Here is an 18935-nt window from a genome sequence, read left to right on the forward strand (position 1 = left end):
TTGATTCAAAAAGAAAACGAACACATAACCTTGATAGACTAGCCAAATGATCATACAACCTTGATTCACAACTAAATGAACACAAAACAATCATACATCCTTGATTGGACCGATAAACAATCCCATAACCATGATCTGATCAATAATTGATCATTTAACCTTGATACGAACTTATAACGATCAAACCACTGTTGAAACACCATGTACCTACACTTCGTACGACTCTGCATTTAAAGAACCTTTGATGCTTATATATAGGGTCACCCGCAGCCTTCCCACTTAAATGCATCATCGTCTTCCATGTATGTACAACTATCCTAATCTCAACAAACATTCATAACCACAAGCATAATCAAACGAGCACCAAGTCTATACTTCAATCGAACAATCAATCAATCTATCAATCAATAAACAAACAAGGATGTACACTTTTCAGCCCGAATCTCAATTGAGTAGGGAAGGTTACGAAACTCACCTTGGCCTCTAGAAGTCGCTAGAAAGAGAATAAGCGGGTGAGCGGGGAGCACAGCTACACAAACCTATTACGTCAACATCATAGCATCACAATGTATCCCAAACGATAAGGTCTAACTAGTTATACGATGCCACAATCCCCTAAGGTACATTAGAAGTGATTCTAGAATGTTTGGATACAAAAGGAAGAGTTTCGGTCAAATACGTTTCAACGAATTAGCACCAATAATCGATATGAAAATCAAAGTGTTTAGATTTGAGTTTAAACAATATTGTTGACCTTAGAATGGTGTTATAAGACTCTCCTTGAAGTTACAAGTCGATTGAATATATAACAAAATGGGAAATGAAAAAGTATCCGGTAGATCAGTGGAGCACGGCTCTTGTGCAGAGCAAAGGCCGTGCTAAGCCTCTCAGAGGCCGTGCTCAGCCACTCAGAGGTCGTGCTAAGTCTAACGGGCATAAACCCTAATTTTCAACAAAAACCTCGTTTTAACCTCAAAATCGACTAGGATAAACTTCAAGACTCGTTTTGGGACATAATTAAACTTAAACAAACATAACCCACTTCAAATCTACGACCCATAACATCATTTTCATGTCTAATTCGGTTTTGACCCAAATCATTTATCTTGAAACCCTAAATTTGATTCAACCCGTTTTTGACCCGAATTCGACCAAGAACTCGTAATATTCGACTAGGAAATATGTTTAAAGACATAAGATGGAGAAATTTAGTTAGGTTTTACTTACCAAAACGCCTCAAGAGTTCAAATTCAGGTTTGGAGTTTTTGAAGAAGAATGAGCACCAAAAATACCCAAAATTCATACACCAAGATGATTATCATTATGATTATTGTTGGTTCTTGTTAATTTACTCACAACAATAGGAAATCCAAGAATTTGTTATGTATTTATGAAGAATTTTAGGTGATAGATAGAAAAGAGGAGGATGGAGAAGAGAAAGAGTTGAAGTTTGGTAAAGTGAAAATGAATGGATGAGTGAGTGTGGGTGTTGATTGGGGGCCGGCCTAGGGAGTCCATTTTTGGGCTCCCGCTCCGCTAATTCTGACAAATAGCTAAACGTTAACCACTTAAACGCTAAAACGAACCCGTTGCCCCATTTAACTCAACGTTATGTCAAAACACGTCAAACCGTTCCATAATTCATATAAATTCACGAAATCATTCACATTTTACCACGTTTATTTACAAGTCAAATAAGGTCAAAAGTCACGAATGTTACAGTATTCCACGATATTTTCTATTTATACACTACCCATGTATAAATTTCATATATTCTGTGTATTTTCATGATATTTCATGTTTATACACTATCCATGTATAATTTCCTTTTTTCGTGTTAATACATCTTTCGTGTATTTTCATGATATTTTAGGTTTATACACTATCCGTGTATAATATAATTTTCTCGCATTAATACATCTTTCATGTATTTTCACAATATTTTATGTTTATACACTATCCATGTATAATTTGATTTTTCGCTTTTGTACATCTTTCGTATATTTCCATGATATTTCATGTTTACACACTATCCGTGTATAATTTTCTTTTTTCGCGTTAATACATCTTTTGTGTATTTTTATGATATTTCAGTTTATACATTATCCGTGTATAATATAATTTTCTCACATTAATACATCTTTCGTGTATTTTCGTGATATTTTATGTTTATACACTATTTGTGTATAATTAACTATTTTCATTAATACGCCCTTTGTGTATTTTCGTGATATTTCATCCATCTAATGGCGGGATATTTGCATGCATTGTCGACGTATAATAATATATTCCTAGGGATATATTATTTAAGCAATAAATTATATTGCAGATGCGTTTCCTTTAGTAAGTAATTTCACTCTCTTATTTATTTGGGCAAGAACAGTAATGCCCTAAGAGCAGTTATCAATGATGATTGTCTCTTAGATATGTTATTACCTCGTGTCTTGAAATTCAAGGATCACGAAGTCGTTATTCGTTATTGGCGTCTTCCGTTTGTATGAAGTTGTGGGTTTGAGTAAACAAATCTTCTAAGGATGTTGGTGGTCGTGAAATGAGGTCTTTGAATAGTCTTCTAGAGTGTAAACCACTAATCAAAGCTCTACATACTATAGCATCTGTTCCACCATGTGTTATGTTTATGTGCTTAGCGACTCGTCTGGTCATTGTCTTATACCAAGGGTTTCTGCTTGAGTTTTATGAAATCTTCGTTGTTGTAGAAAGTTTGCCTTGAGTTTGTCTCTTAAATGGAGGAAGCCATCGATGCCCAGGTGCGAGGTTATCATACCAGAATCTCGTTGTCCCGCATAGTGTGATGTGAAACAACCTACACCATGTTGGCTCTAGTAGTGTGTGCACGCTCATTGTTCCCATGAAAACTGTGAGATGATCATCGGGATCTGTTGTCCCATCATATGCTCGTAGATTGGTTGGAACCTTTAGCCCGTCGGGCATGTTATAGTCACGAATTCGGTTAGTGAAAGATGAAGCTACCAAGTCTTGCACATCCCTATCTCGTTCCCCAAACGTGAAAGGCTTGTGATAAAAGTCAGTATCTAATGCTAGTTTTCCTCTTGTGGGTGTAGCGACTCTAGTCGTGGTACAAGCTCTGACTTATTCCATACTGTCACTTTTAATAACCAAGATATCTTTGCTTTTTCCTAGTACCATGTCATTTATGCCAGAGTTCCATGCATGGTTCTATGACTAATGGATCGACATCGGCAGGCAAGGGTTGAGGTGAAATGTTTGTTCCTTTTTGAACAAAAGTAGTGTACATAGCGTCCATCAGATCGTTAATCCGATCAAGATTTCAAACTATCAATTGCATCAAAGGTTCATTCGGGTCTAGTTGTGTGGCTATGTTGCTAGGTTTTCCTGAGGTTTGATGAGTTAATGCAGGCTCAATGTTAGGGGTGTCAAGATTGTTTGTTTTATGATTATTAGTGTTTTGATCAGAGTTACTGTCAGCCATTTCTTACTTGTTACTAGCGAGGGAGTAATGTGGATTTCTTTGACTTTCTTTGTAAAAGGAAGAACCAAAGTTTCGGTCCCACGGATGGCGCCAAATGATGATACGTCGATTAACATAAACTTATTAGGAATATGCAATCTAATATCATTATACAAAAGAATGGGGTTTATACGGATCCCATGCCACCTAGCATGGGAAAGTGTGAGGAAAATTAGGATATTTGGGTGACGATTCCCTACTGGTAACTCGTATTATGTATACGGTTTTACACCATCCGATCCTATGATGATGATCTATGTTTTAGTTATATTTGCTAGATGATGATAAGAGAGTTTTATTCTTTAGAGAGAATTGGAGTGTAGAGAGTTCTATGTGAAAACTTCTTCTGTTCTTTCTTTATGATTTGAGTTACTATTTATAGTGATAAAGATGACCCTTGGTGATTTGAAAGGGTTTCCCTTGGTGATTCAAAAGGGTGTCCTTTGGTGATTTGAAAGGGTGTCCTTTCATAACTCGAAAGAGTGACTTTTGGTGATTTGAAAGGGTACCCTTTGGTAACTTGAAAGGTTGTCCCTTGGATAGATATTATTCCTTTGGCATCGTATGTGTACTATGTTATCGTATGTATACTATCGGATCCCATAACTTGTGATTATAAAGTTGTTAAGATAACATACAGTTTTGATAGTTTGGATGATATGATTGAAAAACTTCTTCCCGTAGAGGTGTATAGCATGCGAAAGGACTCATGGGAATCCATCACAGAAAGGTTTCCATCCCATATTACATCATTTCGCAACCTCGATGAAGTTTATGTGGATGGATATGATGGAGATGTTCATTGGCATTCTTATGTTGATACGAAGTACATGCTTGAAACAATAATAGCATTTGATTCGAATCTTGAAACTTTTAGTGAGATATTGCTTCCAGACTCTATCCAAAGCAATCGAGGAAGGAGTAATGCTTTGGGAGTTTTGTCCCGAAAGCTTTGTGTGATATCCAGCATCTACAATGGTGATTGTGAGGTGTGGGTGATGGATAAGTATAAGGTGGCTAGTTCGTGGATGAAACTACATGTGTTATCCGGGTTTAGTGGCAATATTTATCCGATTGGATTCACTTTGAACGGTAAGTTTATTTTTGAAAATGATCTTCGTCTAGCTCTGTACGATCCAAAGGCAGCCGCACCTAAACTGTTTAAGGGTATGAAACCATTTGATCACTCAATAACCAGAGTTGCTCAATACATTGACTGTCTCGTTTGGCCGGTAGCGCGCAACGTGAGCCATCCATTATGATAACATATCTTGATTACAAATTTGAAGCTCTAAAAGTGGCAACGGATACTGCGTCGCCATCATGTAGTTTGCTTGATCAGTCTACTAGCTAATTTATTTCTTCATGCTGTATTACATGAGGCATTTAATTTGACATTGTTGATTTGTTTTTTTTAAATTTATTTATTTTTCGTGCTCCTTTGTTTGCTGCCAGCTGAATTGCTGAAAAGATTAACGATCTTTTAACATTTGTCTGTGCTGGTTTATTCGAATCTAAATTTTGTTGGTGACAAGATTTTAGGAGCTTCAAGCTTCTAGTTTTTAAGAAAAAAAACATCTATCTAGTAAAAAGCTAGATTTTGATAATTAGTAATTAAGGTCCAAAAAGTACTAAATCTAATTATTATGATTTATTAAGGTAAATTTAGATTGAATAAGTGATTTACAATAACGTTTGTATTTAATCTTGGATCAATAGTACTCAGTCTAATTAAGAAGGTAAATTTAGATTGAATAAGTGATTTAGTAATCCTCATAATTATGCCTGTATTTCAGATAAGAAGCTAAATTTGGTGTTATTGCTTAATTTCTCATCATCTGATGTACCCTTTCTAATTTTTATGTATATTTTTTTTGTCGTCGTTAGGCTTAGTTAGGATAACCTGTTTCAACTCTATTTTGATTATCAATCACTTAATGTTGAAAAACAACTAATTAAGGCCATATCAATCACTGGAACTGGAAACTTTGGTGGTACCACAGATAGGGCATCATAGGGACTTCTTTTCGCACGTTGAACAAACAGGAAAATGTCTACACGATAAACACGTCTTAGTCATATACTCATATGCAACTTCTTTCAAAAACAATGTTCCTTTATCGTCTGTGGCATTGCATTAGATTGGCTATACGTCCCTCATCACCGGCATCCTTCAGATCCATCTTCATTTCCATTTCTTTTTGTTTGCAATAGTTTTGCTTAACCTCTTCAAATGCGTCCCTGAATCCCTCTGGATATTAGGCAGACCGGCCGCAGACATAAATAGTAGTTGCATGAGTACAAAAACAAAAGTAGTAATTCCGAAAAATGAGTTATTTCCTAGCTATATTAACTAAAGAGCATATTGATACGCGGCTTATCATGGCAGTGTATTCTGGAGGAGGCTCCATATATGGAGATGGAACACCAAAATTTGCAGACATACAATTTTGATCTACAATTGAAATTTTTTACACATTAGGATATCAGATGTTGTTATAAAAGCATGAACAACCAATATTAAAAAGAGATAGAATTATGTTTTCATACAAAAAACCTCCATTTTTGTTGTTGGTTAAAAATCTTTTGGGTGCCATTACACAAAGAGTGAAAGAGAAAGGGGTATGTTGATAAAAAGTTGGTGGTGGTTTAGCGAATTATAAAAGGGTAAAAATTAAACACATTCAAAGTAAAGGTAGATAGATACTATAAGGAGTCTCTTAACTTTATGTAGAGGTAAAACTATTTACAGTTTAATTTCCTACATATACCGTCATATTATTGACGCCCAAAATACATAGTAGACGCCATTAGGTATTACGTACTTACTTTTTCACAAATTAAAGGTAGAAAAAAAAATGTGACAACTATGTGATAACTGAGAAGTATGAAATGATTAAAGTACTTTATAATGGATCTCTATAGTGGTAAACGTCGTGATCTCTAATGTAACGTTTTTCCTTAAGTAATGCTGGAATCTTGGATAACCAATTAAGTTTCTTTTTTACCTATTCTAAACCGTGGTTTATTAATGCTCTATCTCTAGTTAAAGATTTAGAACGTCGTAGAAATCGCGAGGCTGTGATTCTTTGTATCCAACTGAACATTGCCCAAATGATCAATTTATGGCGTATTTGTTTTTTTAACCATTAAGTGATTGAATTAATAAGTGACTGAATGGATAAATAATGTCTATATAGATTAAGTCAATACAATTGTTTTTTGTTTGTTAAGTCAAAAAGCAAACACTTTTGATAACTTAATGGATTAAGTATCTTTGATTAAATCATGACTGAATTTATAAAGTCTCAAACAAACATCACCTTAGCAATGAATATGTCTTTGAATACCACACTATGGAATTGAAAATGATTCAAATATGTGACCTATTTCTAGCAAAAGTCATTAACAATAGTTTGCGAGCTATGGTTAACATCAAAAAAATAATGCCAATGAAGAGATATTATTTCTTAGAACTTGCTAACCATAGTTTACAAGCTATGGTAAACATTAAAAAAAAAAAAAAAAATGCTATGCATAACAGTAGTAGTGTCCCTTTTGATTAAATTAACTTAAGTATGCATAATCCTCTTATTTTTTAGCCAATTGATGAACAAAATACATTGGATCTGTATAATTGTCTTCCCAAATTATGGTGGTAAGTTTGTTAAACGTGTCAAGGAAAACAAAAAATCCTTTTGCAACTTAGCGGAAAATCAAAATTAAAATGAATCAGTTAGCCCACTTGGTATAGAATTGTGTGTCGGGGTAAAATCTACTTTTCCACCCCTAATATGTACTCGTAGTAGTTAAATTTAATTTAATTAGTGGCATAATAGATAAGGTCGTTCATATTTGATATTTTAAATGCCTGTGGTTTCAAACTTTAAATTCTTTTTAAGAATTAACCACCTCTAGACGTACAGCTAATATTGAATGATACGATGGCTTATATTTGGAAAAAAAGTTAGTAGTTATATAACTAATTAACTTTAATTTTATCAAATGAGAGATCACATGGAACATCAAAGAGAGTTATCATGAATTATTCACGTCATATTTTTGTTGCTTTTGGGTCACAGTGTACATGATTTTGATCATTCCATGCCATATATAAAGCGTATACCATTTAGTTCTGTTTACTTTCATTGAATCTATTTTTGGGTAAGAATGTGAGTTTAGTAGGTCTTAAGTATTACACAAATCAATCCCATCTAACCAATTTGTAAGTTATTCCTAAGAAAAAAAAACACAAAGTTACAAACCAATGGCTGAACAAGACGGTAACAGAAACAATAACACACAAAACTATTGGCCTGTTGGTGGCCGGGGATCTGCGCCACCAAGAGCCCCAGGCGCCGAAACCCCACCCCCACCACCCACAGTAACACCTTCCCCACAACCCTTTTTAGCGCTATCCATTGCTTGGCCTAGTTCAAGCAGCCAACCCGTCACAAAGTCTTCTGCTATATGCCCAGTATGTGGAAAGGAAATGTATCATGAAAAAGCCCTTAATGGGCATTTGCGCTGGCATACCTACAAGGATCGAGAAGTAGCTGCCGAAAGGGTGGTCAGGGCTTTAGCCTCATCCGTGCTAGTTGCAACAAACGGAAGGGGAAGCACATCAAGAAGGCAAGAGTTGCCTGACCTAAATTTGATTCCCCCGCCGGAGGGTGAAGAGTAATGGGTGTGGATTCTGTGGAAGCAAGCATAACTACTCTATAGCTAGCTAGGGTATCCCGGGATACGGGTCTACTCGACTCTCAAAGTGTCGTTTTTCTTTATTAGTGTAATCCTTTATTAGATGTCATGTTTCTTAATAAGCAGTGTAATCCTTAATTTGTTAAGTGTTATGGGTCTTAGTCCTCTTAATGTGAAGTGTTATTCATTAATCTGTTTACCATATCTAATGAAGTCTTTTTATTATTATTAATATTTTACGCTATCTTAAAAAGTTATGATACAAGTCTCCATGGTTGCTCTTTGCTGTGATAAGAAAAATAAAATGAATGAATACAAAAGTAGATAAAGATTGTGAACCTAATAGCAGTGAACGATTGTACGTAGAAATGAAAAGCCAGTAAACAAAACAACATAGATGCTACATAAGTTGGTATATCCATTACACGGATTATGAGGTATGGGACTTATAACTATAGTATACATATAATTGTCCACCAAAATCAGATTTTCCCTAAATCTCGATGTACACAATGTGTATTCAATAACCAAAATGTTCATGTTTTCCCAATACATAATGTAAGTTGCAACTATCTCGTTATAACACCACGTGTTGACCTACGTGTGTTGCGCACGTGTTCTATGTTAAATATCATACCATCCGTACGAAACATCAAATCCTCCATCTAAACTCCATATCAAAACTCCAGATGCTGCACGTTGTGCGTTACAATGATAATTTTGATCATGTCTACATCCTTTGCATTGTGTCCTCCTACAAATTCCTGTCAGACCTATGGTAAACACAAATTACAAACGAGTATCAGTTTCCATTAATTCCTATTAGGCTATTGTAAAACTTGTTTATACAAAATGAATTGTACAAACAGAATGTTTAGATTTAGTTTCACATGCGCATCTTCTACCTACGAGTGTCAATTAAAGATGAGATAGATTATTAATGGTGCATAAGTGTAGTGACATATTCGAATTTGGGGAGCTTTCAAAGCTTTGATGGTGTATATTGCTAGATTCTTATTTGGAACAAGAAAACCATGAAAAAATTTTACAGACTGTAAGTTTTTCGATTCATTGGTGTTTCATGTATTTTGTCGATGAAACTTAGTAGAACCAGTATACTCGGAGTTGGGAATGTCGGGTTTTGCCATATCACCAAAGCCGGTGGTGGCAACATTGGGCTTAGCTTAAGTGATCCGCAGAACGCAAAGATGTTACAGATGTGTGTATGTAGAGTACATGGATAACTCAGTGTTCCTAACGTCGGCCTTTGATGTGTTTCATTAACTTTGTTTGGATCAACCTAATGGTACCAACACCGGACCTTACTTTCGATACAGCAAGCTACGTATAGAAGACTGGGGATACCACTAGTCTTTGAACAATATAAATAGATGCATACATATATATATATATACCTTTTGTATGTTCCGTAAGCAAAGCCCAGTGTTGCCACCACCAGCTTTTGGTGATTTGGCAAATCAGTGTTCCCAGAGCCAGGTATAGTGGAAAAAAAATGTCGTGGCCAAAATAAGTAAACACCAATGGATCGTAAAAACATACAGTCCGCACAATTTTTCAAAGAATTATAGTTGGGAAACAAATCAGCCATTAAGATGAGATTTTAAAATAATAAATGATGGAGAGACAAGGAAGCTAACAGTAATCTATATACTATGTTTACCTTAAGTCATAAAGAGAATCGTAAATACGTTGCAAACACGTGCAACAATAATGGAGGGTGTGACGTTATAATAGCATGACGTTATAGAACGATAATATATATTTGACATAAACATATGAACAGCATGGGGTAAAGCCTGTCACGAAAACTACATTATAAAATATTTGCAAGTTTCGATCACAACATATCAAGAAAGCTAATGTTTTCCCGCTGAAATTTTATCAAGTTCACTGCGTGCCCATCAAAATTTAAGAAAAACTTCAAATTCTTGGATGGCAATAATGTTTATCCTATAATTAAAAGTCCATACGTCATAATTTGATTCTGATTAAGCGTTGCAGAATTTCGATTAGCAATCTACTTATCACTTATATAATCTAAAAATAAACGACATCAATGGCCGATATGCTTCCCAAGTATGACTCTAGTTCAAGATACGAATCTAGTGACATACAATCAAATGTGTATTCAAAAATGTTGCTAAACTAATTAGCCTAAACTGTTGACATACGAATCTAGTGACATACGAATCTAGATTTTAAAGACTTTCCTAAACTGTTGAAAAATTTAGTATACTAAATTGAATCGAATAAAACGTGAAAATTGAAATTGACATGCTCGGTTTCTGACCACATTTATCATGTGTTGTTACCTAAGTAAAAGTGTAAAATGAACCTCCACAAAATTTGGAAGACGTCATTCATTAAAAGTCAAATTCGGATAAAAGACCGTTGACGGGGTATGTTACCAGATTCTTATTCAAAATCAGAGAATCTATGTTGACAGGCAAATCAACCATCAACTAAATTTTTCTATAATTACCAATGATGGAGAGATAACTAATGACTATATTCCACAAGGGTTTTGATCATTTGAAAACTAAAATTTTCGTGAAAACTAGAAAATTGCCAAAAAACACTGTGATCTGAATTTAACACAATGTGTTTTTAATATGTTTTTCGAAAACACAATGTGTTAAGTTCATATCACAATGTGTTTGAACAATTTTCCGATTTACAACGCTATCAAAAACACACCGTGATTTAAAACTTAACACAACGTATTTTAGGTTACACAATAAAAACACATTGTGTTTTATAAAAACACATTGTGTTAAATTCAGATCACAGTGTGTTTTGGTCAGTTTTCTAGTTTTCACAAAAAATTTAATTTTCAAATGAATATTTCACTATTCCACAATGCAATATAAAGTTCCAATCATTAGCATTGTACATCTGTATTTATATTAAAAAACAATTATCCACCAAGAGATCAGACTTTCCTTAGACTTCAATGTGCACGTCATGTGGACTTAAAACTACCATTTTCCAAGTTTCCCGGTACATGTTGCAACTAGCATATATTTCCATAACTTAGATTGCACGTCGGTAGTTGACCTACGTGTCTTGTTTGCATATTCTACATCAAATATTATCGTTGTGTCATGCCATGCATATCAAAACATTATGCCCTCCATTCTTGATGCATGTTGTGCTCTAGACATTGCAGGTGTTGTGCACTACCAGCCCGAATGACCGAATCGGAAAACTGAACCCGCCTAAAAGATCCAGTCTTAGATACATATTTTCCCCTGATTTTGGTCTAGGTCCGGTCCGGTCCAAACGCAGAAAAACTCGGTCCGACCGGCCAACCCGGAATACGAACCGATTATCGTATAGCTAATACTCTCTGCTATCCAACAAGTTCAAAACATATAATAGGCAAAGATCTTTTTTGTTTTGCAATATACATAAAAAAAAAGGAAGCCCAAAACCAACATACATACATTAAATTACATACATTGAGCCTAGCAGCAGATCACTCTCTAACTGCAGCACAAAACCAACAGTCTGGACCAAGTAAACCAATCCGAAACTGGTTTGGCCCAATCCTACACTCACTCAATCATTCATACTTAATATCCAATCAAAGATAATCATGCACTATAATGGTTTAAAGAATTTTTAAGTTGGAACAAGTTGAGTTTATTATTACTAAATTACTTAAATGCAAAGTTCACGGGTTGCCTCGTGGGGAGTATTTGTGTTTTGTTCAAATCTCGAGCCTAAATCTAATGTATTTATTCTTATTTAATGACGGCCTCCTTTTATCTATCATGCATATAGGTAGCTTATGGTAATGTTTGCCTATCATGATTTCTTCATCAAAGTATAAGGTAATTCTACCATAAAATTTAGGCAATCAAGAAATTGAGGGCATGTACCAAACTAATATTGAAAACATTAATCCTGAATAATTTCAATTGGTGACTTAGTTCAATCGAATACCAACTGGGCTGGATCAAGTGGTTGGAGATCTTGTCTTTGGAAACAGAGGTCAAGGGCGCGATCCTCATGCCCAGCAAAACCAGAGGTCCTTTGCTACCTTTGGTTGAGCATGGAAGCAGCCTATCTACCTTTGGTAGGGGTAAGTTTGTCTACATCTCAACCGAAACTTTCCATTAGTGGCAGATCTTGAAGTTAAGTAAAAGCATAGGACCTAAACATTTTTTTCTATCACTATATTTCAAGTATTATAATAATAACACTAGAAATCTAAGTTTTCTTCAATAATTCAAATTACCGTTCTAACAAAAAAAAAAGAAAAGAAAAAAACAAATAGTTTTTAAACAAACAAAGAACTAAATTACTAATGAATATACCGGGAAAAAAGGTGAGTACCTGATAGTAAATTTAACATCTCAGCCGACGACCTTTAAACTCTTTGAGCTCGCCGACTATAGATATGGAATCAATTTTTTCAGCAATTTCTCTATCTATGTAAATAACCAAGGAATAAGGAGTCAACACAAAATTACAGCAATATATTTAGGGATTTAGAGCAAAATGATAACAAAACTAATTCAATTGCTAGTGATAAACAACATACCGTAGGGTGGCTGGCCGGAGAATGGTGGAGGGATGGTGTCATGGTGATAAACAAATAAGTAAAGTTTCTTTTCTTTCTTCTATCATCTATGCAATTGACGACTTGATGACGTAGGCAAGAAAAGGCCTAAAAAGGATGGATCAAAAATTAAATGTTTGGACTTGCGATGGGTTGGCTTAAGCAATTAGGGCATTAGGCTGCGAAATGGGATATGGGCTATAAATGTTAGTGTTAATACATTTTTAAACTTATCAAAGTACCAAATAAATTAAACTTTTTTGATTAAAAAAAAAATTAAAGGGGCTGGATATGTTTGGTTGTCCTTGAGCATTAGTTCAATGGTTTAATGACCATTTTTCATTCAATAGTTGTATTCAAGTCATGGGAAGGACAAAAAAAGTCCTTTATGAGGGCTTGGTTCTCGTATATCTAGGTTCAAGTATGAGAGGTCAGGGTTTACCCTTATTAATTGTCGTATTTTCAGACAGATTAGTATGGGGTTTCTCTCCATCAGGTATTTGAAATAGATGTTTTTACTTCGAGTGAGCTCTCTAGCGCGGACCCGGTTAATACAACGTATGCTAGGTCTTCCGCTGTCAAATCGCGACACGAAGTTTCAAGCTAAATTCACCTTTCAAAAGAAAGATATGTTTGGTTGATTGTAACGGAAGAATGAAATGGACGAGATAATTTGATAAAAGATACGTTTGGTTGATTCTAATGGAATTACAAGTTAATGAAATGGATAAAGTAATTGAATGAAAGATAAAATTTGCATTTGTATGTTATCTTTTAGTTATTAATTATTAATTATTAACTAATCTTTTATATATAAATAAAGGAAGATTGTGATGATATAATACTTTTTAAAAAAAATTTATTTGGCATTATTAGACTTTTTCTTATTAATTATGTATTTTTTTTATCTAATTAATTTATGACACCATCTTTTGAATTTAAATTTTTAGTCCCTTCATTTGAAAGTTTTTAAATCTTTCAAGGCTAATGTAATATAAGCCTAATGTATAATAATATTGTTTACTTGCCTCTAAAATATAGACATTTTTACTTACGATATATTTTTTTTATGTTTCATTATGATAATAAAAATGTATTTACGAAACTTGTTTAAGAATATTGGGTTAAACCCGGGATAATTAGCTAGTAAATAATAAAGATAACATTGTGTTTAAATTGTCATTGTTGGATGTGGTGAATGAGACAAAAATCATGACCTTGTGAGAAACACGGTTATGAAAGACTAGTAATGGACTTTTCTTTTTTCATGTCCTAACTAAATACACTTTTCGAACCGAAAGCAATCCTCTTTTCCATTGCATGTCCAATTCAGGCATACCAAACATTACCTAAGACTAGATTTAGCACATACGACCCTATTTGGTTAGCTTATTGGTTTTTTTTTTAAAAACAAATGTGCTTTTTCTAATCTTAAGTCTATTGTTTTTTTTAACAAATATGCATTTATTGTTAACCTTAACTTTATCAAAATATAGTGGAAGTGGTAGCATCCAGATTAGTTAATTGTTTTTGTTTAAAGTTAATGTTAAAAAGCTATCTTCCATACTTTTAGAAAAAAACTTCATGAACTTTTTTTTTTTCTTTTTTTTTTAAAATGAATTTCGCTTGAGAACTTCGTGTCATGATTCGACAGCGGGAGGTCTAACATACGTTGTCTTAACCGGGTTTGCGTTAGAGAGCTTCCTCGAAGTAGAAATGCCTATTTCAAATACCCGATGGGGGGAAAACCCCCTACTAATCCGTCCAAAGGTACGACGATCAATAAGGGTAAACCCTGCCTCCTCAGACTTGAACCTGAGTATACCCAATCTAAGTCTTCATCAAAATACCTATGTATTTCTCAAGCCTTGAAGACCTCCTGCTTGTTTGTGTTATATTTTACCTACTACAACAAAACTAACTAAATAAACTACTACTAATAGAATTTGCCCAAAACTCCACCATAGTGTTTGAAACCCAAAAACCCTCCCAAACCCCAACCCAACCCAAAAGGCCAAAATTATCTTCATCTTTTATTACAAGCTCTGCTGCAGTGATATGTTAATGGCTTCTGTCACAACCTCCCCTTTTCTTTCCACTCCAGGTTTATATCACCCACCACCTTATCTATATCTATATCTCTATCTGTATCAATATATCTGCATCTACATTAATATCTGTATCTTTATCTATATCTATATCTATATCATATGCTACTGAATTTTACTGCTTATTAATACTGAAATTTCAATAAATTGCAGAATTTTGTGGATTAAATAGAAGCTTAAGATCTTCACAAAGGCAGGTCAGTTGTATCTCCTCAATTGTTCCTTACAATTCTTACTGTCTTAGATGATATAACATGAATAAAGTTTGTTGCTTTATACAAGAGTTTCCGGGATGTAGACATAGTGTTCGACGAAATGCCTGATTCGATTTTTCAATCCTTTTTTTTTTTGGTGTGAGAAAATGGTAGCCAGTTTTAGCTAGTAAGGTCCGTCTGTGCTAGAAGAAGCAGGTTCCGTGAAAAGAAGTAATTTTCTTGGTCATATAGTCATGTTTACAAGATTATGTCCATGTTTTGATGTTAATGGTTACTTTCCAGTTGATCAGAAATTGATAAGTGAGTTATCGGTAATGACTGTATGACTTGAGATAAAGAACATGAACATCTGTTAGAGAATGTTTCAAACATGTTTACGTAGTTTCGAACATACTTACGTAGCTTCGAATTATGACTCTTGAGTGTATCCGATTTTCTAAATGAAGGTTAATGATATAAACAACTTTACGTAAAGATGTTATTGTGCTGTAAGTGCGGTGTTATGAAAAGATTGGGTTCAAAGTTGTCTGCCCTTTCATTTCAATCGGGTATAAATATACATGGGTTACAATATAAATATAGAAACGATTACAATTTACAAACAACCACATTAATTGGTGATTTTGAGAGATTGATTCTCGAAATGTCCAATGATTTGGAGCCAATAATCTTGCTGTCCATGTGCTGTGAATTTTCTGTTGCTAATAGTTATCTTCATTTTTGTTGATCGAAGAAGCTATTTTTATGGTACAGAGATGGTGTGCTAGGAGATCTGGTCACGGGACTATATCCGCCAGCATTGTTCTGAAGCCTCCTCCTTATGAACTGGTACGAGTAAATTTATGTATGCTCATAGTTATATAACTGGAAACTATGATAGGTGACATTTCTATATAATTCTGTAATAAATATTATGTTTTCTGTCACGTGTGGTAGCATGCTCTAGAACCACATATGAGCAAAGAGACATTGGAGTATCATTGGGGAAAGCACCAGAGGAATTACGTCAAAAACCTAAACCAGCAAATTGAGGGGACCGAATTAGATGGAATGACATTAGAAAAAATAATATCGGCTTCATACAACAAAGGAGATATTCTTCCGACTTTTAACAATGCAGCACAGGTTTGGAACCATGAGTTTTTTTGGGAGTCTATGAAACCCGGTGGTGGTGGAAAGCCTTCTGGTGAACTATTAGAATTGATTAACAGAGATTTTGGCTCATTTGAAGGCTTAATCAACGAGTTTAAGTTAGCTGCCACTACTCAGTTCGGTTCTGGGTGGGCATGGCTTGCATGTAAGTGCTTGTTTTACTTAACAAGTTCAAAGTCGAAATAAGGTTGAGCTGTTTATTGATGTCTTTATTTATGTGTTTCTTTGTAGATAAAGAGCATAAACTCGACATACCAAATGCTAGGAATCCACGGCCGTCAGAGGAGGACAAGAAGCTTGTTGTTGTGAAGAGCCCAAATGCAATTAATCCTCTTGTGTGGGAGTATCATGTGAGTAACAACATCCTTTTGGAAAGGAAAGTGCAATAATATTTGTTTTTGGGTTAAGTGCGCCAAAATGTAAGTAACTAATACTGAAAAGTTATAGTGTGCACGAGTTCAAGTCGACCTTTATTGTATGCACGAACTTAGTAAAAATGATTGAATTATGTAACATGACATACGTGGCAACCCATATAAGCTGCCACGTGCAAGTTTTGATTGGTCGGTCACAAAAAGTTACATGATTTGAACATTTTTACAAAGTTCGTGCATACAATAAAGGTCGACTTGAATTTGTGCACACTATAACTTTTCAGTATTAGTTAATTACATTCCGGGTCACTTAACCCTTTGTTTTTTGTATGAATATATGCAACATAACCTTATTACTTTAGGGGCAGTTTGGTTCACAGAATGTTTTTGAAGGAATTGGAATTTGTTAAATGAAAATTGGAATTTGAAGGAATTGGAATCTGAAAGTCTTAAAATATGACTTGATTTTGGTTTGTAGGTGTCCTGCATTACCTATGGTTTGTGGGTGTCCTTTATTACCTATGTATCATGGAAAATGAAAGTGAATAAGTAATGCATTATGTAGTAGGTATTTTGGTTATCTGTTTATGTTGTATATGGTTTGTGGGTGTCCTTTATTACCTATGGTTTGTGGGTTTCCTTAAACCCATTACTTTCAAACAAACATCCCCGAACACTTTCATTTCCATTCCATGATACCAAAACCCATTCTTAGTTCCTTATATAAGCTCTTTATGTATCATTTGCTTTCTATTAACCTATAACTGGTTTCTTTTTCTTCAATCATGCAGCCACTCCTCACTTTAGATGTCTGGGAGGTAAATCTTATTCACTTTCATTTTCCATCATACATAAACTTTGTTCATGATGTATTTACTAATTTCACTTTGAATCTTAATTGCAGCATGCATACTACCTCGACTTTGAGGTAAGAACTTGTTTGCCCCATTAGCCCATGCATTATATAGGCGGTGTTTGGTTTTGGGTTATAAAAGTTGGTTTTCTAAATATTTCAGCTTGATTTTATAATAACCAGTTTGACATGTTATTATGATCTTTATTATGATTAATTGGTACCTGGAAAAGTGGAAATTATCAGTTTCTATATGCTTCAGCAAAACTGATTATTTACTTTTCTTTGCAAATGATACTACTGAAAAATACATAAATAAAATTATTAGCAAAAGTTAAAATAAGTCAGAGCTAACTAAAATATTTCATTTTTGATTTTGATTACTTCAATAATATGTAAAAAAAACTGTCTAGTGCAGAATCACAGCTTTTGCCAAACACTTTTGACAACTAGTATCATTATTGCAATTTCAAACTGCAAAAGTGCACCAAATGCATCTGCGGTATTTTATGTGACTGCTAATTATATTTGATTCTTTGTTTTTGCTACAGAACCGTAGGACTGATTATATATCGACTTTCCTCAATAAGCTTGTATCATGGGAAACGGTTAGTTCCAGGCTTGAAGCAGCCAAGGTTCTAGTAGCAGAGAGGGAAAAAGAGATGGCAGAAATTGATGCGGTCGATGACCTGGACACAATAGAACCTGATGATACGGATATGTATTTTGAAAGTGAAGCAGAGGATGGTGAAGATTTTATAGATGATGATGAATGATGATCAATTTTGCTTAGAAATAGATATATTAGAGTTGTCAAGTTATGTAATTGCATCTTTAGTAACTTGGGTTAAAAGATGTTTGTAATGCCTAGAAAATTAGAAATAGATACGAGTATTAGAGATGCTATTAACTGGAAAAGACGGCATGATATGATTCTATAATCTTAAACCTGATCCTTAATTTATTCTTGGTCTCATCTACCACGTTCACCCTGGTTCTGTTACAAACAAAAATGTTTCATGTTCATATATTTTACACCCAGACTTGTAAAGTCATACGCATCAACTTCACATGCCGACTTTTTTTTCCGAGTCTCGTGTGAGTCTTTTGATAGCATAAAGCCTGTATTTGGATTTGATTTCTTTCGGTGAAATGCAAATTATATTCACACAAGTCCTTGCAGCTGCAAGCGACTACATATACAGATTGACCCAAATTATACAATAATAAAGTCACACCATTCCTTCCAATTAAGATTCTTATGCTAGTTCTATTTCTATACCCAAGGAAACTGGGTGTTTTCTGTTTTGATACCAAGAAGTTTGTAGTAAAACTGAAGCCTGTGATTGCTTCATTATCTGTTTTAATAACTCATCAGTTATAAACAGCAAGCAGACCGATTCAAACGGGCCTTGCTTTTTAATTCATCAACA

General features: G+C 34.5%; 2 protein-coding genes and 1 long non-coding RNA gene across 3 annotated transcripts; 2 read left to right on the plus strand and 1 right to left on the minus strand.

The window, feature by feature from the left end:
* The first annotated feature begins 4206 nt into the window (after nt 1-4206).
* On the plus strand, nt 4207-4773 carry LOC122588901 (F-box/kelch-repeat protein At3g06240-like). The gene has a single exon (XM_043761124.1). It carries the CDS (start codon nt 4207-4209, stop codon nt 4771-4773), a length of 567 nt encoding a protein of 188 aa, XP_043617059.1.
* A 3819-nt stretch (nt 4774-8592) lies between these two features.
* On the minus strand, nt 8593-12942 carry LOC122584830. The gene is made up of 3 exons (XR_006321603.1): nt 12783-12942; nt 12575-12669; nt 8593-8985 (listed from the first exon to the last, which is right to left on the minus strand). It is a non-coding gene; the product is annotated as an uncharacterized LOC122584830 (long non-coding RNA).
* Nucleotides 12943-14736: 1794 nt separating this feature from the next.
* On the plus strand, nt 14737-18466 carry LOC122605193 (superoxide dismutase [Fe], chloroplastic-like). Its single transcript, XM_043778097.1, has 8 exons — nt 14737-14904; nt 15062-15105; nt 15877-15951; nt 16060-16420; nt 16507-16625; nt 17441-17467; nt 17554-17577; nt 18054-18466. The coding sequence occupies exons 1-8, from the start codon at nt 14859-14861 to the stop codon at nt 18276-18278; spliced, it is 921 nt and encodes a 306-aa protein (XP_043634032.1). The 5' UTR covers nt 14737-14858; the 3' UTR covers nt 18279-18466.
* The last annotated feature ends 469 nt before the right edge of the window (nt 18467-18935 follow it).

The sequence above is a fragment of the Erigeron canadensis genome, chromosome 1 (genome assembly GCF_010389155.1).
Source record: "Erigeron canadensis isolate Cc75 chromosome 1, C_canadensis_v1, whole genome shotgun sequence".
Lineage (NCBI taxonomy): Eukaryota > Viridiplantae > Streptophyta > Magnoliopsida > Asterales > Asteraceae > Erigeron > Erigeron canadensis.